General features: G+C 44.9%; 1 protein-coding gene across 2 annotated transcripts in view; it reads left to right on the top strand.

The window, feature by feature from the left end:
• Window positions 1-17582, top strand: part of GPAM (glycerol-3-phosphate acyltransferase, mitochondrial) — a 34235-nt gene extending 16653 nt beyond the window's left edge. For both annotated transcript variants that reach the window (XM_035028976.1, XM_035028971.1), the window contains 11 exons: window positions 1927-2040; window positions 3308-3393; window positions 4138-4253; window positions 6083-6153; window positions 7199-7463; window positions 8033-8175; window positions 9484-9561; window positions 10197-10337; window positions 11514-11703; window positions 12913-12971; window positions 13640-17582. In XM_035028976.1, the coding sequence (XP_034884867.1) occupies window positions 1927-2040; window positions 3308-3393; window positions 4138-4253; window positions 6083-6153; window positions 7199-7463; window positions 8033-8175; window positions 9484-9561; window positions 10197-10337; window positions 11514-11703; window positions 12913-12971; window positions 13640-13756 (1380 nt within the window). In that variant the 3' untranslated portion in view covers window positions 13757-17582. The remainder of the gene's footprint in view (window positions 1-1926; window positions 2041-3307; window positions 3394-4137; window positions 4254-6082; window positions 6154-7198; window positions 7464-8032; window positions 8176-9483; window positions 9562-10196; window positions 10338-11513; window positions 11704-12912; window positions 12972-13639) is intronic.
• Window positions 17583-19864: the final 2282 nt, after the last annotated feature.

The raw sequence follows: 19864 nt of genomic DNA, 5'->3' as shown, positions 1-19864 counted from the left end.
TTCCTGCACATCTTCTTTATCCATTCATCTGTTGGTAGATACTTGGGCTGCTTCCATACTTTGGCTGATGTAAATGATGCTGCAGTAAACATGGAGTGCATGTATCCCTTTGAATTAGTGTTTTTGTATTTTTTGGGTAAATACCCAGTAGTATGATTATGGGATTGTAGGGTAGTTCTATGTTTAATTTTTTGAGGAACCTCCATACTGTTTTCCACATTGGCTGCACCAGTTTGCATTCCCACCAGCGGTACAAGAGGGTTCCTTTTTCTCCACATCCTTGAAACACTTGTTTCTTGTGATTTTGATGCTAGCCATTCTGACGGGTGTGATCTATCATTGTAGTTTTGATTTGCATTTCCCTGACGATGTGTCTGTTGGCATCTGTATGCCTTCTTTGGAGAACTATCTGTTCATGTCTTCTGCCCATTTTTTTTTTTTAACGGTTTATTTACTAGGGGCCCCTGGGTGGTTCCGTTGGTTAAGCGACTGCCTTTGGCTCGGGTCATGATCCCAGGGTCCTGGGATCAAGCCCCACATAGGGCTCTTGCTCTGCAGGGAGCCCGCTTCTCCCTCTCCTCCCCACTTGTACTCTCTCACTGTCTCTCCTTCTCTCTCTCTCAAATAAATCAATCTTAAAAAAAAATATTTACTAATTTATTTGAGAGAGAGAAGGTGCATGGAGGGGGTTTGGGGAGGGACAGAGAGAATCTCAAGCAGACTCTGTACTGAGCATGTAGCCCGATGCAGGGCTTGATCTCATGACCCCGCGATCATGACCTGAGCCAAAACCAAGAGTCGGATGCCCAACTGACTGCACCACCCAGTCACCCCTGCCCATTTTTTAATTGGATTATTTGGATTTTTGGTGTTGAGTTGTGTAAGTTCTTCATATGTTTTAAGTACTAACTCTTTATCCTCTTTATTACATATGTTGTTTGCAAATATCTTCTCCCATGCAGTAGGTTGTCTTTTAGTTTTGTTGAATGTTTCCTTTGCTATGCAGAAACTTTTTATTTTCATGTACTCTTAATAGTTTATTTTTGCTTTTATTTCCCTTGTCTCGAGACATATCTAGAAAAATGTTGCTACGGCCAGTGTCAGAGAAATTACTGCCTGTGTTCTCTTCAAGAATTTTTATGGTTTCAGGTCTCACATTTAGGTCTTTAATCCATTTTGAGCGTATTTTTGTGTATGGTGTAAGAAAGTGGTGCAGTTTAGTTCTTTTGCAGGTAGCTGTCCAGTTTTCCCTTCACCATTTGTTGAAGAGACAGTCCTTTTCCCCTTGCATATTCTTGCCTCCTTTGTTGAAGAGTAATTGACCAAATAATTGTGGGTTTATTTCTGGACTTTCTGTTCTGTTCCATTGATCTATGTGTCTATTTTTGTGCCAGTACCAGAGTTTGCAGTAGTGTTTTTGTGAATGGCGTAAACAATGTACTAAGTGAATTAGTGTTAAGTGTTCTGGTTTTCATTGACCAAACTGCCTCTCCCAATAACAGGATTACATCTTTTAGCATCTTTGCATGCTAAAGGTTTTATGACAGGTCTCAGTCAATGAATACTTATTTTTCTTCTTTATTTAGTATTGTCCTTTATTTAGTGTTGTTCTTCATACAAACCTCCAGTTTCCGTAAAAAAAAAAAATAAATGGCGGGCGCCTGGGTGGCCCAGTCAGTTAGATGTCCGAGACTTGGTTTCGGCTCAGGTCATGATCTCAGGGTGGTGAGATTGAGCCCTGCATCAGGCTCTGCACTTGGTGGGGAGTCTGTTGGAGATTCTCTGTCCCTCTGTACCCCCTTCCCCACACATGCTCGCTCTTTCTCTCAAAGCTAAGAAATAAATAAATAAATGGCATTTTTTGGATAACAGAATATCTGTTAGCTTTATTTCTTACCATGCTGTTCTTTCAAAATTGGAATTTAGGGAAAACCTAAGAAGAATGAGAGCCTTTGGAGTGTAGCTAGAGGAGTTATCAGAATGTTACGAAAAAACTATGGATGTGTCAGAGTGGATTTTGCACAACCATTTTCCTTAAAGGTGAGTATCTGTTGGAATGACGCAGTGTTAAAGCATTGGTGTGGCTCCGCGTTGGAAGATGTGGGCTCTGGTCCTGCCTCTGCAGCCTCCTCTCCGTGTCACCTCGGTTTCTTCTCTTGGAAAATGAAGACTATGTCAAGAATGGCATTTCCTAAATTTTCCTACCAAAGTATGCCTGTTGACAGAGGATAGTAAATGTCTATCTTTGGGAGATGCCAGGGTCAACATGTATTGCTACTGTTTCTTTTTTAGTTCATGAGAATTCTGCTTGTTGCTTCATATAATATATGTTGGTATTTTATATTTTAAAATTGCCTTTAGAGGAAATTTTGCAAAATCTACCCCTAAAATCTGGGTAAAATTGACAGTCTAGGATGATGTTCTCCTGAGTGGAATCCAGCACGCACACATTCAAAGGGAGAGTGTCATTCTCACGCAGAAGCCTGGCACCGGTGGGTCCCGAGGTCCTGGCAGTTTTAAATTCCTAAGATTTTTGAATTGGTGGAGAAGGAGAAGGATGAGTAAGGGAATCGGGAGCCCAGAGATAAGGAGCAGAGGTCCTACTTTTCCTTTTGTTCCATTCTTAGTTTTACTTTAAAGAACCTAACTGCCAGGCTAGATGCTTTCTGGCCTTACGTGCTTTCCACTTTGAGGAGCCTTGTCATTTCTTACCACTTTATCTTTTTCAAAACTATTGCACAATTTCTCTCTGTTGTTAGGATTTGCTTTTGGATTGAGGTTCTTTTGAATATTACGTAACCCTCAGGTTGTCAGATTTCCTTTGAAAAGCATGATTGGGTTGATCATTACTAATAATAATATTGGGAATGTCAGATATTTTGTGTCGATGTGAGAAAAGTTAAGTGTTTAACTTTTAAATAATTCTGTTTAAGGGGTGCCTGGCAGCTCTTGATATTGGGGTCGTGAGTTCAAACCCCACATTGGGCGTGGAGTCTACTTAAAAAAATTTTTAAAAATTAAAGAAGTTAAAAAATTAAAAAATACATAATTTTGCTTAAGCATCGTTGTCCCATCCTTTGTATCATCAGGCCTTAGATCTCATGCTTGCCAAAATTCTAGGAGTCGTCCTGCGCTTCTGAAGGTAGTTTAGGATATGGAAAGTACTTCTCCTGCTCTGTAGCATGGCTCATTTTATAAAGTACTCCCTTTTTACTTTTTGAAGATCAAACTATATTTTATATATGTTTATGTAAGCAAGACAATGAGTTAATGACTGTGTTGTACTCCCCCCTCCCCGACCCCCCAGGAATATTTAGAAAGCCAGAGTCAGAAACCTGTGTCTGCTTCACTTTCTCTGGAGCAAGCATTGTTACCAGCTATACTTCCTTTAAGGTAAGATTTGTGGAGACTTTTTGTACTGTCTACACTATCAAATATCTGTTATTTCTGGCATTGCACAGAAAAATAGATTAAGTGTATGAAGAATGTGCACGTTCTCATTGTCACTTCCTCGCTTTGGGTAACTTTTCTCTTGGTCTGATAAAGGATAGTGAAGTGACACATTTTCATACTAGTCTGGAGGTTTTTGATTATTTGCCTTATGACATCTTTTTGATTGTATGAATCAGGTAGGAGTTCTTACTTGATTTATGCTTTTGAATGTTGGAACTGAATTCCTTTTGGTAGTAGCTTAGGTTATGCATATTGTGTGTAAGTGCAGTGTATAAAAGAGTTTTCCTATGTACATTTTCCAGAATTCAGGGTGAATTGTAACTTAGAGAAATTAAATATTAAGCCCCTCCCCTAATGTGTTCAGGTGTTAAAATCTTAGAAATGTTTTAAAATGAGGTATCTTGCTTTATGCAGTTTTTTCGGCCAGTGAATTTTGGAGGTGATGTACCAATAGATTATTTAGTCATAACTCAATAAAATCTTTTGGTCAGGAGACTGTATTAAATGTAATAAGGTATATTATGGGGGAAAACAATGCATAGAAATAATCTATTTGTGGTTTAAATTTAGAATATGTAGGATTGAAAGTATTTAAGACATTTATACGTTAATTCTAGATAGTTTGCTTATAAGAGAGAGAAGAGAGTGTAGTTATAGAGTCTAATTAAAAAACAATCTTTTCAGACCCAGTGATGCTGCTGATGAAGGTGCAGACACATCCATTAATGAGTCCAGAAATGTAACAGATGAATCCTTCCGAAGAAGACTGATTGCAAATCTGGCTGAGCATGTTCTCTTCAGTAAGTACAATACCAAACCCTTTCATTCTGCAGTTCAGACTCAGCATGGTGCAGGGCACCCTGCACTGGTTTTGGAATCTGCTGGAGTTAGGTTCTACTTCTGGTGCCGTTACCTACTACACAGGTGGTGATGGAGAGTTATTAGAAGGTGATGCCAGGGGGATTTGAAGTAATCGAGTAAAACACCAGACAGGGTGCCTGAGAATTAGTAGGTGCTCATATGGTAGGTGTTACGCTTTTTAAAAAACAGTACTGTCAAAATGATTTATTGTCTCTCTTGTTCATGAATTTGTTTCTTTGAACTAATTAGTGGGATGGCGTTTAGGTTTTAGTTGCATGTCCCTTTTCCTGCTGACACCATGATTATTTTTATCCAGCAAATATTGAGGGGCTGTTATGTATGCGTAAAGCTTTGTTTTAGCTGTGGGGAATACAAATTGAAAAATTAGCAGTTCTGCCTGAGCTTACGCTCGTCTGGGTGGCAGAGCTGTGCGCAAGGAATTCAAGCGGGAGTGAGCCAGAGCAGAGTGAGTCATGTGCAGGATTAGCCTTCTCGAAGTCCCAAATGCCACACGTGTCCTGCTGTAGGATCTGCTTCAGAACCCTGTGGCAGTGGTAGTGGCTAGGCCCTCGGTGCGCAGCCCAGGGGGCTCTCCTTGCCATTCCCTGAGCCTCACTCCCAGGCAGGCCAGACTCTCAGCACGTGCTGGCGACACCGTCGTGGGGACTTCCTCGCCTCCTCTCGCTCCCGCCGCTCCAGCTCCTAGTCCTGCTTCTCGGGAGGTCGGGGTGTTCTTCGTGTGCACATCTGTTTGTGTGTGTCTACCCAGACAACCAGGGATGTGGCTGTCTAGTCTCTCAAAATATTTTTTTACGATTTTGTATTGCACTGTTTTCCATTAATAACACACATATTTATTTATGTTTTTAAAAAACTCTGTATAAATATTCTTTTTAATGGCTATGAATATGGTACTTGGTACTTTTTTTTATTTTTTAAACACTGGACACAACACTGACTGTGAGTGAAGTGTACATGAATTCATTATCATCTCAGAAAATTCACACACGGTGTGTTTATTTCAGATTCTTCCGTAGATGTTCTCATATTTGATTTATATGATTATAATTTTCTACAAATTCCGGGTATTGGGTTATGGACTACAGTCATTCTCAAATGTCTTTTGTCCTCTCCCTCCGTACCTCGGGCCTGGTTCTTTCCTCCTCAGCCCAGTGAACGAGGCAGCATTTTCATCTTACCAGTGAGGAAGGCGCCGCACGGGGGTTGAAGTAATTTCCCCCAGTTATGAAATGAGGCAGTGTAGGAATTAGATTTGAGCGCAGATTTTCTGACTTCAGACCGACTGCCCCTTCTCCCGCCGCGCCCCTGGTCTGACGTGACGGTGACTCTGCCTGCAGGAGAGAGCAATGAGGTGTACCCACCAGAGCCTGGAGCCAGGAGCACGTCCAGAAGCGCGGAAGTGGGAGACCCTGTAGGGCCGCCAGAGCAGGCTTCTACTCTGGGTCTTCTACTGCCTTCCATGAAGGTGTCTCTTGGCCATTCAGTAACTAAATTCCACTGGCCTGTTTGGAAAGTGGAGCTGTCTTAGGCTGAATGCTGTCGCACGATACCAGTGATCTCTAATGAGGACTGTTGGCCAGAACGTGGTACAGTGTTGTCCTTTCCCTTCGGTAAATTCTAGTTACAGGAACTGTGGTAGGTGTAGAGGTGTTCATAGTTGTAAATACTCCTATTTAAGATGTAGGTACTTCTGGAGACTTCGAGCATTATTGAAGAAGGAACCTAAAGCTCTGTGTTTGCCTTCCAGCGGCTAGCAAGTCCTGTGCCATTATGTCCACGCACATCGTGGCCTGCCTGCTCCTCTACAGACACAGGCAGGTACGTCTGCGGCGTCCCCTGCGCTCGGGGGGGAAGCGTGTGGATGCCGTATCAGCTTTCAGAGCTTGTTCGCGAGCGGACATGGCCTAGTCCTGCTTGTGCTTCTGCGATGAGCAGTAACATAAGCCAAGCACCTAGCCCACGGGGGCTTCCAGATCCGACGGAGGAAGACGTCTACATGAAAAAAACTCCGAGACTGCGTAACGTACACAGCAGTAGGACATTTGAGTATATAGTTCACGTAAATAAGGCCTATTGCGTTGACGTACCCTAAGTGTTCTGACAGCTGATGACAGCTGTTTGACTTATGTTTGGGGCCACGTTCCCTTCATGCACTTGTCTAAGTGCTGTGATGGAAAAGACCGCATCTGTGCCATTCACAGTCATGTTCTCAACACCAAACATAGTGCCTACGTGTGTGTGTGTGTGTGTGTATACACACATATATATACATACATGTATGTACACACACACACGTGTAAGCACCAACTAAGTAGTTGTCAGATAAATATTTAAATATTTAAAATGAGGGAAATTGGGGCGCCACCTAGGTGGCTCAGTCGGTTAAGTGTCTGCCTTTGGTTCAGGTCATGATCACAGGGGTCCTGGGATTGAGCCCCACATCGGACTCCCAGCTCAGCGGGGAGTCAGCTTCTCCCTCTCCCTGCTTGTGCTCTCTAGCTCTCTCTCTGGAATAAATAAATAAAATTGTTAAAAAAAATAAATAAAACGAGGGGAATTACTGCTTAAAACTTAAGCACTTCTTTTAGATGGCTTCTTCTGCCCTTTGTGATCTTACATGCTCCTGTCATGTGTTGTGACCAGAGCATTCTCTCTGGGTGTGAATATCTTGACCTTCTGGAGGACCAGCTTTTTCACCAGTTTTCTGACATCCTGTGTCCTAATATTCTGGCCCTTTTTCTCTCTGTGCCGACAGCAGGCTGCAGGAAAGCCAAGGCAAGACATAAAATCCTCAGAATGCCTCTTGGCCTTTTGGGAGGTAGGTTTTCCACTGTTGCGAGACCATTTCTGTCTGTTTCTCCAGGGCATTGATCTCTCCACATTGGTGGAGGACTTCTTTGTGATGAAGGAGGAAGTCCTGGCTCGTGATTTTGACCTGGGCTTCTCAGGAAACTCTGAAGATGTAGTCATGCATGCCATACAGCTGCTGGGAAATTGTGTCACGATCACCCACACCAGCAGGAACGATGAGTTTTTTATTACCCCCAGCACAACTGTCCCATCAGTCTTTGAACTCAACTTCTACAGCAATGGCGTGCTCCATGTCTTCATCATGGAGGCCATCATAGGTACGGCCTGCCCTGAAGTAGCTTCGTGGGAGGGAAGAGAGCCTAAAGCACATGGTGGTGTCTGTTGATTTAGATCGTAGCCCATTGTTGGAGGGGATGTGTTGCTATATTTTTAGTTTTCAAATAAAAATGTAATCCGCTATATCACTGTAGCTTATTTTTTACATTTAGTAATCAATTAGTAGTTACTGAATTACCGTTTGCATAGTATTACACTTATTACTGAGGAGGAGAGGGAAGGTGTTCGGCTATCAGGAGCTGGAAATCTGAGTGAGACGAGAAAGTGCACATGGCAGTAAAGTGAGTGTAGGGTATGAAGAGGGAACAGAGGAGAAGGAGAGCAGGAGGGACCGAAGCCCCTGAGGGGAGGGCTTAGATGGAGTTAGGATCACATGGAATCATGAGGAGTGAATCCTGAAGAGATTTAGTTACATTTTTCTCCAGTGAATGCAGGTAATTCTTTTTGATGTGTTCACAATCTGTTAAGGTAATCCAAGTTTTCTGAGCCAGTTGAAGTTTTTCTTGGAGCTGTAAGGCGGCCGGCCTCAGTGATGCTTTTCTCTCCTTAGCCTGCAGCCTTTATGCAGTTCTGAACAAGAGGGGCTCGGGAGGGCCTGCAGGGCCGTCCCCCAGCTTGATCAGCCAGGAGCAGCTGGTGCGGAAGGCCTCCAGCCTGTGCTACCTGCTCTCAAACGAAGGCACCGTATCGCTCGTAAGTGGGCTCTTTAGTGCCGCCTGTTGTCTTTCTCTAGAGAATTTTTATGAAAACATAAGCCACCTTTGTTTTTCTCTCAGGGAATGTTTGGTCTGTTACTGAAGCTTTACATTCTACTCCTGAGTCTCAGTGACTCTCAGGCCAATATGTTGTTTGCTAACTTTGTTTGCTATTGGGGTCACTGCTCCAGTGAACCCTTGATGTAGTTATGAGGCGTGATAGGACAGATTGCTCAACATTCTCCACGAGTCAGAGCCAAAGTTACTGAGCTCTTATTGTACATAAGGCACTGGGTCAGAGGCTTGTAAATAATTAATATGCCCAGAACGTAAGAGCCAAAAACAATCTTAAAAATCATCTCCTCAACCCCTGGCATTTTACAAATGGGAAAACTAAGACCCAGCAGGACTGATGGGCATTTATGTTATATTCAAGCACTTTTACATTCATAATGAGGCATAGGTATTCAGCAATAGATTCTTTTTCCTCAAAATCATCAACAAATAGTATCCCTATTCTATTTAAAGTCTAATACTCGCACTCATCTGAATGTGTCCTGGGACATTTGTGTGTACTTGTATTCTGAGTATGGCCCTCCACAGCGTTCTTTGCGTATGGTATATTGTCGCCCTGTTGGGGAATCTGTTTTGCATGAACCTTGGGGGGCAGGGCGGGATGGGATGGGGTGGATAGAACTCCCAAGATTGACTGTGTCCTTTTCCTGGGGCATTTTTGAGTTATTTGAATATTTGTCTCCTCCTCCACCACCTCTCTGTACAGCGTTTACCGTAAGGTGCATTTGCAGGGAAATTGTCTTATGATGGACAAGAAATTGGTGGTAGGGGCCTGACGAGCAGCCCTTCTGAGGACTGGCTCCACCCACTCACTGGGTGCTCTGCCAGACACAGAATGAGGGCTTTTCTTGGGCATTGCCCTTGACCATGCGTTTATCAAGAGGGTGGGCGTTGGGAATCTTAGGACTTGCCCAGTAGGACGAGGTAGTTGATATTGGAAGCATTTGGCAGTTACTTTGTACAGTGTTTTCTGTCTATAAAAAGGTCAGTGACGGGGCATCTGGGTGGCTCAGTCAGTTAAGAGTCTGCCTTCGACTCAGGTCATGATCCCAGGGTCCTGGGATTGAGCCCCATGTTGGGCTCCCTGCTCAGCAGGGAGCCTGCTTCTCCCCCTCTCTCTCTGCCCCTCCCTGCCCCCACTTGTGCTTTTTTCCCTCTCTTAAATAAATAAAATCTTTAAAAAAAAAAAAAAGGTCGGTGACTTTCATATTTAAATGCCTTTTCTTTTCAGCCCTGCCAGACGTTTTACCAGATTTGCCATGAAACAGTAGGAAGGTTTATCCAGTATGGCATTCTCGTAGTGGCAGAGGTAAGAGGAATGGCTTTCCTTCGTTTGCCTTTATTTAGTTTGCTCTTCCTTATCTTTTCTACCAATTATTTTAACCAGTGTTACAACCGATTATTCTAGACAATAATTACATTTGATATGTAGTCAAGTCCACATGAAGAGAAAAGTAAGAATAGGGAGAGTAAAACATCTTTTGGGATTGTTTTTAATATTTTGGTTTCTTTTGTGTAACTGGTGTTGTCTAGAACGTATCTTGACTCCGTGATACCTGAAAGTTTTCATTCCAAGAGGAGATGCTTCACATATGCGCCTGCTTGTAGCTTGCACACACACATTTTTCTCTTTTGAGGTTTTAATTTTTGTCGATTTAGTGTAGCGGGTATGGCCTGGGAAAGTAGGTATTAGTTTAGAGGAGGTGAGGATATCTTTATTTGCTCTGTCTGGTAGCTTCCCCCCGCTGCCTCTTCCTCTCCTTCTTTCCTTCCCCACTGTCTCCCGAGTGACTCCAAGTTTGGAGCCCGAGGTGGGTTGACACTCAGTGGCTAACGGAGAGGAGTAGGGAGGCAGGGAGAGGGGCTGCTGGCCTGCCATCCAGGCACGCAGATGTCCGTGTGCCCATGCATGTTTATTTCCTGTTTGCCATCTCTTTGACATAGCAAGATGACCAGGAAGATATTAGTCCTGGTCTTGCTGAGCAGCAGTGGGACAAGAAACTTCCTGAGCCTTTGTCTTGGAGAAGTGATGAAGAAGACGAAGACAGTGATTTTGGTGAGGAGCAGCGAGATTGCTACCTGAAGGTACTTCGGTGAAGAATTCTGGTGGACGTTACAGGGAGGAGTTGAGGTTTTTGTTGCCCCTAGTTAATGAGGTTCTTAGAAACTGAGCCTCCGCTGACTTATTCCCATTTCTGGCATCCATAAGCCAGCTGTGGCCCTTTCTGCCTAATAAAGACACTCAAATGTTAGAGGTGAGCGAATACCCCCAGTTGCTCAGTTTGGGTGCAGGTAACGGAAAAGGAAGCAAAAGTGCAAATTCGGGAAGATGAACATCGTGAGTGAGACCCTTCCTGACCCTCTCCTCACAATGCTCAGGGTGCAAACCTATTTGCCCACACCTGCGTTCCCTCCTGAAGAGGCAGGACTGTGTTCAGTCACCAGCAAGACCAGGCAGCGCGGGCCCAAGATGGTGGAGGGATCACTCCTCAGCTGCCACGCCCAGTGGCTCTTTCGGAGTGCTGCTCAGTCTTGCCAGTCCTCCCCAAATTTCCTACCTTGAGCCCTTTGCCTTCAATTAAAACAAATCTCATCATAGGAGAAACTTTAGATGTTTAAAAGATAGATTGTCCCTGATTTGTAATTTTATAAGTTAATAATGACCCATTTTTCCTAATACCTTAAATGGATTACTCTAGAACACCCCTGATTTACACACACACAGTCAGGACGTGTGACTTCTGGAGAGTCCGCCTGGCCTTTTTGGGTGCCATCAGCTGTGAGATGGGGCAGTGAGAGCCCCCTCTGCCACCCGGCACCCCATCACCACGACTGCCACTCCCCACTGTGCCAGAATGTGGGCCAGAGGCCACGTGGGGTGGCAGGAAGTAAGGGCCGGGGAGGACTGAGGTGACCTTGGCGTCTTGCCATGTGCCCTCTTTCACACTTGAGCAAAACCTGGGGCGGGGGGGGTCCAGCCTGGGGACCAGCTATGCTCAGTGGTGACGATACGTCAGTCAAGTATGCCAGTTTCTTCCAGGCAGCTGTCCAGTAAATGCAAACCTCAGATACTGTACAAAACAATGACCCCCGTACAGGGCCCATTTCAAAGCCAGAGTCCTTTTCAGCAGAGGGCCTGTGCCCATGGAGCGGCGGGCTGCTTCCGTTTGCCCCAGGTCCGGCCTCTGCGGAAGTTGCTGTGTCAGTGTGCTTGTTCTCCCCCCTTCTCCGTGGTCTCATCCCCCGCTCTTGCACTCCCAGGTGAGCCAGTCCAAGGAGCACCAGCAGTTCGTCACCTTCTTGCAGAGGCTCCTCGGGCCTTCGCTGGAGGCCTACAGCTCCGCCGCCATCTTCATCCACAACTTCAGTGGCCCGGTTCCCGAGCCTGAGTACCTGCAAAAGTTGCACAAATACCTGATCACCAGAACGGAAAGAAGTGTTGCCGTATATGGTAGGCCTGTCGCTGCTTCAGCTTCTTTTAAAAACTCTGCCTTTTTGATGACAGGAATCTGCTGCTTGTAGACCGTAGGGAAGAAATGCAAAATTTTCCTGACCTCTGACTTCATAGATTCCTGTTGTCTGTTTCGGGATGTTCTGTAAATGGGACGATACGGTTCTATACTCTTGTGTGTGGCTTTTTTCACTTAACATAAGTGAGAGTCCTACGTGTTCGTGCATGTGGTTGTTTGTTTATTCTTGTTGCTTTATAGTGTTCCCGCATATAAATATCCACCGCATTTTATTCATGCCCATCACTGAGGGAGAGTTGGGTGTCTGCGCTTGAGAGCTGCCGTGACTGGGGCTGCCATGAGTGTGTTGGAAGGCGTCGGCGCGACCCTATCTGCGTGTAGGCGTAGTGTTGCCTGTCAGAGCCTCCGTGGGCCCCGCCGGTGGTTCCTGGGGGCGGGGGGTGCCTGTCTGCACTCCGGCTGCGGCGTGTTTCTGGGGCTCCACCTCCAGCCCTTGCTTGGTTGTGGTAAGAGGTGCGACTGGGCTGGGAGCAGTGTTTTATACGGTGATGGCTTAGGACCAAAACCGCTTGGAATCCAGACTTTTTAGAGCCAGACGGGCTCTAGAGATAATTTCCCTCTAGACATCTCTCCATATCCATGTAGACCTATATGGTTCTATATTTGTCTCCAGATAGGTAGATATCTGGAGATAGTCACCCACTTTATAGATGAGGAAACTATCGTAGATCACATAGCCAGTTAATGGGCACACGTGGGTTCAGCACTCTTTTTCCGACCTCCAGATTCGTGCTCTTTCTGGTTCCACTGATACAGGACTCGTCTGTGCATCACTTTGCAGTTGAACAGAATTTCTACCCACTGTCTTGTTCGCTTCTCTCAAAAACCCGCCGAGATGGATGTTGTAGGTGTTTCCCCTTCTCTTCCTTTCTCCCGTTCCCTCCCTTCCTCTTTCTGTCTCTCTCTTCTTCTTGCTCTTTTTTGCCTTAAAAGATGACAGAATAGGTTTAAAGAAACAGCAAGTCCTGTGAGACCTCCCAGGTTGCTGGTGGCAGGAGTGAAGCTGGACCCGAGTCTGCCGACTTGCTCAAACCCTATCCAGGGCCTCCCACACTTTGTTACTGTAGCTGTTGGGGTTTCCGTGTTTGCCGGGCATCAGCTTTTGACAAGGTCTTATGCTTTCCCTGCAGCTGAGAGCGCCACTTACTGCCTCGTGAAGAATGCTGTGAAAATGTTTAAGGATATTGGGGTGAGTCCCCACCGCTTATGGTAGGAAGGCGTGTGTTACCTTCTCGCTCTGCTCAGATCTCGTCTGTTTGAGCCACCTGCATTTGGGGCGGGCCCCGAGACAAGCAGTTTCTGCTGGACTGATCATGCGCACATTTCTGGGGATTGGAAAGGGGACGGGCATGTTGAAGGTGAGGCCCATCAGTACAGATGTATCTGAATGTTCCAGAATTTTCCTGGTTTTCACCTTCATCCCCAAACCGTTTACATACAACAGGTCGCAGTGTGTTTCGACATGCTACTGCAGTTTTCGGCAGGGATGTTAGTTATGTCATACGATTTTCACTTACTGTATTTCTACCAGTATTGCTGGAAGTTTCCTGCAGTGTATTGTACTCCATGTGTCCTATGGGACAGGAGTTCCGTGGAGGTACTAATGGCCTTTGTAAGGGACTCTTTGTGACTTTGTTCTAACACAGATTTTAAAGTACAGTACGCTGATTGGACTCATAAAAACACCACACCTGCATCCGTAGCCCTACTCGTGAACCCCCACATGTCTGTTTACTTAAAGCCAGGATACGGTTTTATGTGCCTTGACTGCCTTTTGGGGTCTGGGACACAGGTCAGGGTTGGTGGCAGAAATATCTTCTTGTTTCGGTTTGTCTTTAATTTCAACTTTCTCTCTAGGTTTTCAAAGAGACCAAGCAAAAGAGAGTGTCTGTTTTAGAACTCAGCAGCACGTTTCTACCTCAGTGCAACCGGCAGAAACTCCTCGAGTACATTCTGAGTTTTGTGGTGCTGTAGGTTACTCCTGGCACCTCTGGCAAGTGGAGGGCATTGGACGAGTCCCTCGTAGGCTCCAGCCTCTGGCTCGAGAGCTGAAGGTGCCGGCGTGTGGGCAGGCTTGGCCTGTCCTGCTGTGACGTGCTGGAAGACAAGTGCCTTCCCCTCCACGGGGCTGTGCTAACCCCTACTCCGAGATGACACGGCAGCCTCCGCGTGACGCCTGGGGGCCCCCCGGCTTCTGCTTGCAATTCATCGTCAGTAGATGACACAGTGAGATCTCAGAAAGTTATTCTGGAGTTTATTAAAGATTTCCCTTTTAAGTATAACCGTTAAGGACTAAATTACTGTGATGGGCACAAAAATGTAGATTCATTCTAGAACCGAATCTTATAAAGTATTCTTAATACGGTCGGATAATTTGTCGGTATATTATCTGATTAATGGTTAATGCTTCCTTTAAACATAATTGAGTCATCCGTTCACTGTTTTGTTTTTGTTTTTTCAGTTTTATCTTTGCCAATAGTAGCTAAATTTTAAAGGGGACACCTTTCATCCCAAAGTGCTTTACAAATGAATGGGCTGATCTGTATCACACCCAGGTATCACTGTGCTGTCCTTTGCGGTCAGATTTAGAAAGTGTTTGAAGAGCTACATGAAAACACAATATTAGTTTAGGTCAGAAATAGAGCTAATGTGATCAAAAAGTCGACATCAGGAGGTAAATTTGGCCGGCAAAATTCAAGGTAAACTTGGCCAGAACACTGACTTTGAACTTTTGCTCATATAAAAAAGTGCCATTGAGTTTTAAATGACCAGCAAGTATTTAGGAACGACTCCTGTTTTATGTCTGTACCCCTTCCCACCCCTCAGGCGGCACCCGCCTCTCCCAGGTACAGCTGTTTCTTGGAGATTCTCCAGCCAAACAGCGACTGTCCTAACGATGAGCTTGGCCTGATAGGCTGTGTGAGCGGAGAGTGCTGCGGCTAGAGGCTGCTGACCCAGGGCTCTCATGCACCGTGTCCAGCTTGTGCACTGCACCCAGTCCATGAGATGGTGCCCGCTCAAGTTGTGTGGTGTCCAACCCGTGCGCCATGTATGTGGGAGCCCTGGGGGCTGCTCAGTGGTTGGAGGCAGTTACGGATCTTTAGCTGTGAGGAAAAACCATGGTTTTTAACAAATATGTATGGGTTATATGCCTAAACCCTGATGTCACGTAGCGGTTATTATGAAAAATTGTCTGTTCATAATGGTTAGGTGCCTTCTTAGGAGGAGGGAGCATAACTGTTCATTGTGAAAATTACGGTGATTTCATAAAGATCATGTGATATTAAAGCATTTTCTAACAGCTTCTTGTTCCTTCTCTCCATGGTATTATGGAATTAGGAATTTTTCCTGATGAATATTGCACATAGACTTTGAATTTGAAAGTACTGAGAATTAAGTTTGTACTTTCATAAGCTTGGACTTGGAACACGAATGGTAGCCCATGAATGTCCTGTGTGTGTCGGGAGAAGGAGGGGGACTGATCGGTACTTCACGTCGTATGGAAGATCTCGTTTGAAACTCGTAGCAATAATGCTGTGCTGTTGTGAGCTTTTCCTCGTCTTCTCAAATTCCATGTTTAAGATCTCTCTCTTCTCTATAGGAACTCATGTACCCTTAAGCCATTGTCAGTGTTATCGCGGCTCCGGCGCAGACAGGGTCTCCGCGTGGTGGCGCTCCTTGCACTCACGGGGACAGAGGAGCAGTTCTGTTGGCCGGAGCCCTGCACATGGGGGACGTCCAGGGAGACTTCGTTATCCCCGTGGGTGTTCCTTTTCCAGGCGGGCAGTCACTGCACGAGTCTTGCTCATTCTCTCTCTCAGTTATAGATCAAGGATTGCCCGAGCACTCTCTCAGTTACCTGGAAAGTCAAGGTTGGGACTGCCCCGCCCGTGGCTTCCGCTAAGCGCTGCTGCCGAGTCAGCCTGAGCAGGGCACGGTGGCTGCCCTGGCTTCATCTTCCTTTCCAGTTGTTTTCTAGAAATATCATCAGATGCTTTGGGGAATGCAATGTATGATTTGATAGCTCTCTCGCAACTTAACTCACTGTGAGAATAAATATGCATGCTTTTTGTAATTAACTGGTGCTCTGAAAACCTTTTTTAAGGAAGAAAAATCTCAACCAAAGTGATGCTCATCCAGACAAGCTGACCCGGGGTTAATTTTAGCACAACTCATTCTTCAGTGCCTCATTACTGAAAAACAAATATATGTCATCACAGTCAGGCTTCCAGATAGCACTGTTTTTGCTTAAAGATTTATTCTCACTGTTTTCCAAAAGCGAATGGCTTCCGTGTAAGATGATACAAACTAGGTGCTTGTAAATAATTTACTACAGTTTACTCTCCTGCATTTCTCTAAAACTGAAATGCATGCCCTCCAGGGGAAGACTGTGAGTCAAATTAAAAAACAAAATCCAATAATAAGCAATATGAATCTGCACGCTTTCCAACCGAGAATGTCCTAAGTGATTTCAGAAAAGAGGAAGGATTTTTTGCTCCCTTAATTTCAAGAAAAGCAAAGGGAAGGAACTTGTGTGAGACGCATAGAACTAGTAGTAACAGGGAAAGTACTCCCAGGTCTTCCTTCTCAGATCTGTTCGGTCTCTCGAAGTCACGAGGATGAGTGGAAAAAATACATCAGGGATTGCCATGAATGTAAACTCAGATTGTGGAACTTTTAGGCACCTGAAGGGGAAAAGCATTTCCCATGGTTCTCCATGCAATCTCTGTGCTCTGTGAGATGTTCATAGGTGTTTTGTAGAAGACGTGTCCCTGGTACGATAAATGTGTACGTGGATCCTCTTTTTCAGAAACTCAACAGTGCACTCTGGCATGGCGTGGGCTCAGGGCGTGCCAGTCCCAAGCCTGTTTAACCCAGCATTTCCAAACTGTTGTCACTCCAGGACCTCTGTCCCCCTTAGTATCCCTATGAGCCTCTCACTAGTATGCCATGGAAAACATTCTGGGAAACACTACATTAGGTAGTTTTTTAAGGGGACAAAACAATACGAGATGACATGGAGGCAGAACTTGCATGCATTTTGTACAATCACCTGTTACAGTTAGTGGATGTATGCCCACCCCCCCGCCCCCCCGAGACGATAAGCACAGAAAACTAATATAGGCGGTCAGGTCTCTTTGATGGAGAGATCAGCCGTCCGTGATCCTGGGTTTTTCCCTGAAAGTAATAAAATTAACACAAGGATTAACTGGGGTAAATAATTAAGGTTTTAATTCAGATCTAGAAGAAAATACCGCACAACCGACTGCAGATTTTTATCCACAGATAGTTCTAGTGTTTAGAAATGGTAAGACCGATCATTGAAGTTTATAAGACTTAATTTGGATGTAAATCTGTTTTTTAAAACACTCTTTTTAGGAACTTGAGACTTGGCATCTGGCGTTCTAGTTTAATACAAACTAATGATTGCATTTGAAAGAATTTTGACTTTATTTCTAAACATCTAAAGCTCTGAAATGCCTTGATGGAAGGTGTTATTTTCCTGTTGTACAAAGAAATGTTAAATTGTTGTAAAAAGAATTACTATAAAGTACTGTGAAATAATACTGTGTGATTTTGTGAGCGAAACTTATTTGGAAATGTTGATTGATTTTTATGCCTGTTAATGTATTGTAAGAAGCACAGAAGTGTAGTTTTGTTTTAATAAATCAAAAATGAATATATTCTTGATGTCTTGCATTTGTAGTTAAAAGTTCCTGACACAATTCATTAGACAAACAATTGTTCTTGTTTGACTTTACATAGAACTTTATTAAAATGCTTATAGGAAATAATCTTACATAAATGTAAGTGCATGGTTTTATTACTGATCCATAGCTCTCCAAATTTGATCAAGCATTTGCTCTCCTTAGTAAATATTCACATTACAGAGATTACTTTGAGTTTTTGTCAAGATTCCTTTAAACTTGGTGCTTCTCTCCTATTTTTATGTACTGAAGTGTTAGGTTTTTTCCCACCAGTTCATAATAGTCGCCCAAAAAGTATTAGTTGACTTTTTTGACAAGTAAGGCAAGTATTTTCTTACAGCACTATTTTCTGTGGCTCCTTTGAAATCACACAAATGCAGCCTTCTCAAGAAGAGTGTGCCCTCTGGAAAGGGAGCGAACAGGTGCCTGGCCATGCTGTCCATGTCGTTTGGGTACGTAACATGGCTGTGAACCTGACATTCAAGACCATCCCATCTGTTCTCCACCAGACCCTCTATCTGAACTTTGTACTTTCCCCCCTCTGGTTTGCTCTGGAAGATCGTTGCCAGGACTATGTCCTTGCCCTCTGGTGCATTCATTTCTTTCTTTGCATTAGCAACTCTCTTGCTGCGGGCCAAATGTGACCTTCCCTTTATCATACAAAATTCCGTTTTTTACAACCACTCTAAGTGGATGTTCACTTTGAAGGCTAATCTCTTAATGTTCAGTTCTGCCCACTCATTTTAGTCCTGTTTATTCCGTTTTTTAACAACTGGCAGTCTGTCTTCTCTACACACACATCTAGTGAAATTCTTATGTCCCTCAGCAAATACGAAGGGTTTTCCTGGTTGTCCACAGCCCCTGCGATGTCCATACCGCAGCCTGGCCTCTCAGTGAGATGCTGCTTCTGCCCTTCTAGCTTCCTTGGCCCTCTGGTCTTCTGTCTCCATCAGAACTCCACCTTCTCCAGCTCTTCCTTGCCTCCCACCCCTTATCAGATGGTCCTGGTATTGTTGCTGGAGCCTCTGAGTTAAAAAAATCAATTTTGTCTGAAATCTGTTTTTATAAGAAGGAACCCAATTTTCATGTGTCCGTGCAACAAACGATGTGATCACGTACACTGGCTTGCTGGGCCCTTTCTGTCTCGTCAGCAGCCAGTTCGTGCCTTCTGGCCTGGGAGACAGCGGCTATGAAAGCACAGTTCTAGATGCCCCTTCCAGGAGCCAGAGGGCAATCTGTTGTTGGGAGAAGGTTGACCTTGCTCATCTGAGTTAAGCAGGGATGAGGTCTCAAAGCAAAGCTTTGATGAGGACCACTGGGTAATGTTTAACCACGCAGGCGGTGGGCATCTGAGTCAGCCTTTGATGTCGGGCTCATTGCTATGCCCACATCAAGGAAAGGGTATGTCAAAACAAGCCAGGGTTGCACCTGTCAGTGGCCTTGGTACTAGGGCCAAAGCTTCTGGCAGGGAGTGATGAGAACAAGTGCACAAGCTCAATTTCTAGCTTTCTGGGAAAACGTCTTGCCACCTTCCCATTGCAGGACAGTTGAAGATTAGAAAGAAAATCCATACAGAGACCCCCTCAAACACCTTTTAAAGTCCTTAACTAAATAGCCAAGATAGAGAACTTCGTAGAAGTGACATGCCTACATAAGGCAAGAGCAGATGTAGATAACCTTTCCCCTTGCTTCCTTTTGGGTTCTTTATTGGTGGGCTGATCCTATACCTAGACCCCCATTTGCCTGCCATGGTCCCTTTGCTTGCACAGAGTTGAGCAGGAGGAGAGCCTCCGAGGTTGAAGATGGCTAAAACTGGCTGCCATTTATCGTGTATCCGTCATGGTGCAGAGCCAGAACTCAGCAGTGATTGCCATAGGTGTGGGAGGAGGTTATCCAGAGAACGTGACCTCCCGCAGGCTGGACCAGGGCGATGGGAGGCGCCTCACCTCTCGCCTGTACATTTCGCCTACTATTTCGGCCCTAGCAGCCATTTCAAGGAGGTAGTGCTGAGAGAGGAAGGAGTTGTTCAGATCATCTGCAGGGCTTCTGTGATGGAACCCGGTGAAGGTCTCTCAGTGAACTTTTAAGGTTCCGGGGTGGAGATCTACTTGTCTTGCCACCGCCCAGGACAAGCCTCCTAAGTAGCTTCCCTTGCTTGTTTACGGCTGCCGCCTACCCATCTGGAGTGGTCTGCCTCTTTCTTTGGTGTCTCTTTGCCCTTAGTGTACAAGGGCCAGTTTGTGAAGGATCATATGATAGTATTTTTAGTATCCTGTGTGTCAAGCACCATGCCGGTCACTTGGTGGTGGTCCTCAAGACCACGTCAGAGGAAACTGAGGCAAGGTCATGTTGCCAGCGGGCTGTGATCCTCAGC

This window comes from Mirounga leonina, unplaced genomic scaffold, assembly GCF_011800145.1.
Source record: "Mirounga leonina isolate KUSES-001 unplaced genomic scaffold, KU_Mleo_1.0 Mir_114, whole genome shotgun sequence".
Taxonomy (NCBI): domain Eukaryota; kingdom Metazoa; phylum Chordata; class Mammalia; order Carnivora; family Phocidae; genus Mirounga; species Mirounga leonina.
The sequence above is the reverse complement of the archived record's forward strand: the minus strand, read 5'-3'. Positions and strand labels throughout refer to the sequence as shown.